Below are 6,506 nucleotides of genomic sequence, written 5' to 3' on the forward strand. Positions count from 1 at the left end.
AAAGATCTTAGAAACATGTCAAACTGACGTTAAAATGATGCAATTAACACAAGCACCCAGGTCCTAAAAATAATTACAAATGTATTGACATGCAAGTCAATACTCCTATATGTATTTATTCTGTGAACTTAGCTGGTAGCTTTATATACCTGCAAAACCTGCTTACATCTATATGCCATACAGTTCATAATGTACAATTTACTTTCATATTTCCAAAACTGAAACACCTGCAAGCAATAGAATGGCTAATTTTTCTTACACTTCACACGACTGTGTTTATTCTCAGTGTTTTTAATATGTATGCCAATGCAGATATGTAAATAAAAGTCCATTTTCATTGCAATGAGTCTTACCACCCTTGATTAAAATAGTATTTAATGGTAGCAATATAAGTTTAGAGTTTTTAGATTCTGAAAAATGCAGTGCACCTGTAAAATATTATACATTTAAATACATATTTCTGCAAAATGAAAAATGAATATGAACCTCAGTAAGCACATACTCCTAAAACCAAAAAGGGTATAATAATATGAGCTACGAGGTGACAAGAATCAGTGGGACTGATTTATGGAAGTGTCTGGTGAACATCATAAGAACATCAAGTTATGACCAAGGACAATAAAAAAGCTTAAAGTGCTTAGGATCTGCTGTTCGGAGTAAGCACAGGTTCACTTCTCTGTACTTCAACTCAATTCACAATTTAGTAATTCATGCCCATAAATCATCAAAATGAAACCTGAAACAGAAGTCTACAAGAAATTGTTTTTGATCATATCACCCACTGGTATGTCTTGGTAAGTGGTACATGCCTAACTTCCCAACTTTATCACTATTACTCAGTATTAACTGCTAGGCTACAAATCTCTACCGTCTTACTGATCAGTGCAACGATAAGGAGCTCGCAGTAATATGTGTAAGCAGAACACACTTATTTTCTGATTGATGAGAGTTGTTGGATTGGCCCTCCTGAACTTAAAGCTGAACTTTAGCCTTACCTTTCTTTTTCCACACTTTTAGAAAGTTCTCGACTTTTATGAAAGAGTTCCATTTCTTTTATATAAGAAGCATTGGAAGGTGCAGCAGGTATCTTGAGCCCACCTCATTTTCTGTCTGATTGACTACAAGCATTATAAAGCCTCCCCCTACTTATCTGTTCTGTCCATGGTATTCCCCTTTCTACTATTTCCTTTATTTCAGTATAGTCTCAGCATCATGTGTAGGCACTGCCTAGGAAAGGCTACTAGGGAGGTGGCGGAGACGGAAACTAACTTATTACCACCTACAGATCTGCCTCCAACTCCTTACGGCTCTCTATTATGCCCTAAGATTATCCATAGAAATCATCTGATAGTTATAACATCACAAGTATCAAATGATAAGATTTCGTCTGGTTTCTTTTATGGTTTAAAAAAATATATAATGAATAATAGACGGTTCTCATGGCAGAGGAAGAATGTGTGAACAAAATCCTAGAGTTTAGCTTAAACAAGAAGAAAGGATAGGTGCATATTACGTGTTAGTTGGTATGAGATAATGGGGTAACTTGCACATGTCTACAATAAAAAAGAAAAAAATCATGGCAATCATACCCCTCTGCTGTATTAAGGCTGGGTCTACAAGGACGTTTTTTTTAAAATGCATATAAACGTTCCTATTGCATTTATATGCACTTTTATGCCTAAAAACACATATAACGCCTATGCTGGGTTTTCCCGCATTTGCATTCTAAGTGCTTATAAACGCGGGAAAACATCCCATTGATGTCAAAAGAAGCATTTAGCCGCGTTTTTGGACAACTTCTAACTTTAACCCAGCGTTTTATTTTTTTAATATGTCAAGCAACGTTTAAGATAAAGCTCATAAACGTACCTCAAGGACACGTCCTGGTGTGGATTATCCTATTGGAATGCATGGGGATTTAAAACATGGGCTTTAAAAACCTCAGGTTAAACGCTGGGGAAATCGTCCATGTAGACTAAGCCTAAATGCCCCATAAAAGCTTTTTATGCAGCACAAACCTGCTTAGCGTACCTCCATTTTTTTTTGCTCATATGCTATGCTTATATGCATGAATATAAAGGGACTGAAGTAGTTACAATTTGCTTGTATATCCAAAACATTATAGTTTCTGTGGAAGACTCATGAGATAGAGAGGTTAAAGCACTATTAAAAAAAATCTCTCTGTTCTAATTGTAAAAAATACCTAGACATGGTATGTAATAGTATAAATTGGAGTATAGTAAATGCCCACCCCCCCAGACTACCGTCATACAGGAGACTTTAGTTATGCTTAAATTTCGGGTGGACTTTATGTAGTTTTAGGAGTGGATACACAACAACTATGCATGTCTTATCATGAGAAATTGAAAGGTCTATGGAGATTCCCATTATCTAATATGAATGATCAATTGTTTTTCAAACAGCATACAGAGTCCAGTACCAAGCCTGTCAATATCTCTATGTATCCCAACGCAGATTGTATCTTGGGAAGGAATAATAATAAAAGAATACATATCCTTCTAATTGATTTTTTTGAAGACCTTGAGGCAATAAACCTAAACGTTTAGAAACTCCTAAAATAAGACTACTCTTAAAATTCTAAATATCACATTTAAAGTAAATAATAAAGCAAATTGTTGCACCTTTAAAATACTAAGGTATACAGTCTGGTATGACCATGGTGAAAGAGAATAATGAAAATATTTCAATGTTAAAGTGTACATCCATGAAATCCCTTTTTCATCTATATAACAACATAAAAAAATACATTCATTACAGCATTACATTTTCAGATGACAGCAATTCATTGATCTGTCTTTTGTTTGATGTCAAGTGTCACCGGATTTGTCCTGGTTCATGTCTTGTATCATACATCATGTTCGACTTGCTAGAGGGCATGTCATTAACATGGGCTTGTTCTTTTATCCAGTTCATGTCTCTTTGCTGCTTGTTCACGTTACTAGTGACCTTTCTGCATCGCTTGCTTAGTACTGATAATGTGAAAGATTGTTAGCGTTATGTCATATGTGTGCAACACACCCGTTAGTGGTAACAGAATACACAGCTCCATACAATGTTATTTTTCAAAAATCAGAATTTCATTTCAACACCTTCAAAGGCATCAAAATTTATTGTCATGTCATTGGTTCATTGAGTTCCTGAATCATGCTTTTTACAATAAAGTGGGGCTTACAAAATCATGAAAGGTAGTTCTACAGTGTAAAGAAGTATACCAAACATTAATTAATTAACAATTATTAATTAACACTATTTTTTAGTAAAATGGTATTAAGATGATGTTTAGACTAGTGGGTAAAACTTTGGCATTTATTGCTCCCTGATCCTTGTTAAAGCGTACCTAAACTCAGAAATTTCACTTTACATAAAAGGGTAGACAACTTTTTTTATGTAGAGTAAAAATCTTGTTGTTTTTTTTTTTTAATTGCTAAAAAGGTGCAGCACTACCCCCTAATTCTCGATCACCTAGGTGGTCAACAATGAATGGGAGCACAAAGCCTCCCGGGATACCTACGCCACACATCCCGGGACGCTTTTGCGTGCTCCTTCTGCGCATGTCGGGTTACGAAGGATATTGAACCTGGAAGAAGAGACAAAGATGGCGGCCAGAGCGCTGCCTTCGGGACAGATGCCGGGACGACGCGGGACCCAATGCTGGATACCCCCAGATGGCCTGTGTAATTGAAGGTAAGTGTATTTTTTTTTTGCAGTTTTCATTTTAGTTCCTCTTTAATAACCGCGTGGCACCCAGTAGTGGTTTTAGGTGTTAACCGCTTGGTGTTTGCAAGCATTTGCAAATGCTCATGTACGTGGTTTATTTACACAGGAAGATAAGCTTGTGTATACAGGGTGTCCCAAAAGTCACTAGTACTGTGTATGGACGTTTGGGTCACCCTGTATTTAGGAAGTGGATTTACTTGCCCCGCACTTCTAGTACTCTATCACTTGATCATTTGTTCAGAGCTCTGCACGTGAAGTATTTATCCTTTTTTATGCTTTTTGGGATTTGCCGGATGGCTGCTATCAAATCTGCTTGATCCAGCTTGACCTTCTGGCCATTCAGTAGATTTTTTGTGACCGCATCATTAACCAAATGACTAAAAGGCATGAACTCACTGGCCAGGGAGCACGAAATGGTTGCTGCTCTTTATGAGAGTAACTGCGGACACCATGGCAAGTACACATGGATAATGAGCTTTGATCCCACCCCACATCTCACCTTGCAGAAGAAACAAGTATCTTAATAATCTTGTCTATCCTGCCTAATTTTTTATGAAACCTGTTTTAGACTAAGGCTTCAACAAGATTAAAAAAATGCCCAATTGTGTAGAAGGCATAGAGGGGAAGCTAATTCGGCTATTAGGAGTGCTTCTTTTACTAAATGTCCCAGTCACAGTGGTCATCAGTGCATTAGGTGAAAAGGAAATCTTTCTAACAGAATGTCCCACACAAATGGCAATAAAGCCATTTTTAGTAAATTTAAGACATTGTCAGGCAATGAAGGGAGTTCAATGAATTATCTCACAGATAATATTAAACACAGGAGAAATACCTGTAAAAGAAATTATCCATTTGGAGTTCAACCCTAAAGCTACGTACACACGTCCAATGGTTCTCGCCCGATAATCGGCTCAGGGCTGATATCGGGCGAGGATCTAGCGTTTGTACAGCGCCCGTCGTCCATAGTCTGAACAACGGTCCTCGCGGATCCACGGACGATGGATGACGAACGGTCCTAATGCAAGGGAAGGTGGAGAGCGCAGCAGGGTGCCGCTCCGTCATTCTCCTCCTTCCCTCTCCATACAGCAGAGCGGTGCTGTATGTACAACACACGTTCATGCATCTTTCAGTCTTTTGTCGTTGCAAAGGATTGTGAAAGATCCTTTCCAACAATAATAATTGCATATGTGTATGTGGCTTTAGCCCGGATTTACCAATTCTTCTTATTTTTCCATGGAAGAATACTCATTTATGAAAACATAAATGATAGGAATCAAGCTTACATAAAAAAGAATATAAAAAAATATAAAGAGTAGATTAACTCTCTGTTTTTTTATACAGGAGGTATTTCAAGAATCTGAGAGGTTTTGCTGCCTAGCTAGCTCCTTGGAATATCAATACATAAACCGCTGCTCAGGATTCCACTGTTGTAGCTCTATTCACAAGCAGAAGCTGTCTGTCTAAGATGTAAAAAATGTCACAAATGTATCCAACTATAAAAAGCTTTGACTTTGAAAAAAACTTGAACAAGTAAAGTTTCTTTAGACAGAAAAAAACTTTTAGTGTTTAACAGCAGTCCTGTGTTTTTTAAAGCCAGGTTCCCAAGGATGTTTGCCAAGAAGATGACCGGCCAGCCTACCAGCTACTAATCCCATGTCCTCTCCATGGTTGTGTCTGCAAACTTGCTGTGATAGTGAATTCAAGCAAGTGGACCGATCTATTCAGAGGTACAAGGGAGACTAGGACAGATAGGCTCAATCTAGGGAGGCTATAAGCAAAAAGGAACCAGAAAACAAGCTAGGAGACAAAGCCATAAAAACAGAAGACAGGTACTAGGTAAGACCGATGTCAGGAGAAGCAACCCAAAAAGTGAAAATATCACCGGTATGCCATATTATTAATATTATTATTATTACACAATATTTATATAGCACCATCATATTACGCAGCGCTGTACAAAGTCCATAGACATGTCACTAGCTGTCCCTCAAAGGTGCTCACAATCTAATGTCCCTACCATAGTCATATGTCAATATTACAGTCTAAGGTCAATTTTGGGGGAAAGCCAATTAACCTAACAGCATGTTTTTTTTTTTTTTTTGAAAACCAGAGTACCCGGAGGAAACCCACACAGACACGGGGAGAACCTGCAAACTCCATGAGAGTCCTGGCTGAGATTCGAACCTGGGACCTAGCGCTGCAAAGGCCAGATATACAATTATTAAAATTCGTTTTGTGATAAACTATAGTTTGGGTTGAGCATTTGTTAATTTGTACATTACATAAGCCTCATGCAGGCTAATGAGATATACATTGGAATTAAAACTGAATATAACTGCTTCCTCAACCAATTTTTCCTGACCTTTATCTTTGAGATTATTTTAGAGCTGCATATAAGTTTCCAAATGACCTGCTGCTGAACTGCCGGAATATAGTGAAATAGAGCACATATTACTCAGTTGGGTGGCTGCACTAGCAGAAAAAGGGAACATTTCTAGACTATAGCAAATTGAGGCAGTACACACCGATAGACAACCCGCCAGTCAGAAGGAGTGTGCAGTGTACGGAACACTTAATATGTGAATTCATCTAAAATAGAGAGCTTCCATGAATCAACACATTAACTGTTTTACTGCCAGCACAAACAAGTTGGTCTATTTATTGGTGCGGTATAATCCAATGACTGCATGGAAAGTACAGAAGCGTAAAAGCTGATGTGTGTTCATTTGCTATTGATTTGTTTATTATAAATTTAGATTTGAATACTC

At 37.7% G+C, this 6,506-nt stretch overlaps 1 protein-coding gene across 1 annotated transcript in view; it reads right to left on the reverse strand.

The window, feature by feature from the left end:
• XYLT1 (xylosyltransferase 1) overlaps positions 1-3,574 on the reverse strand; it is an 86,073-nt gene extending 82,499 nt beyond the window's left edge. The window contains exon 1 of the mRNA XM_072419184.1: positions 3,529-3,574. Coding sequence (XP_072275285.1) covers positions 3,529-3,574 — 46 coding nt within the window. The remainder of the gene's footprint in view (positions 1-3,528) is intronic.
• Between the last annotated feature and the right edge of the window lie 2,932 nt (positions 3,575-6,506).

The sequence above is a fragment of the Pyxicephalus adspersus genome, chromosome 7 (assembly GCF_032062135.1).
Source record: "Pyxicephalus adspersus chromosome 7, UCB_Pads_2.0, whole genome shotgun sequence".
Taxonomy (NCBI): Eukaryota; Metazoa; Chordata; class Amphibia; order Anura; family Pyxicephalidae; genus Pyxicephalus; species Pyxicephalus adspersus.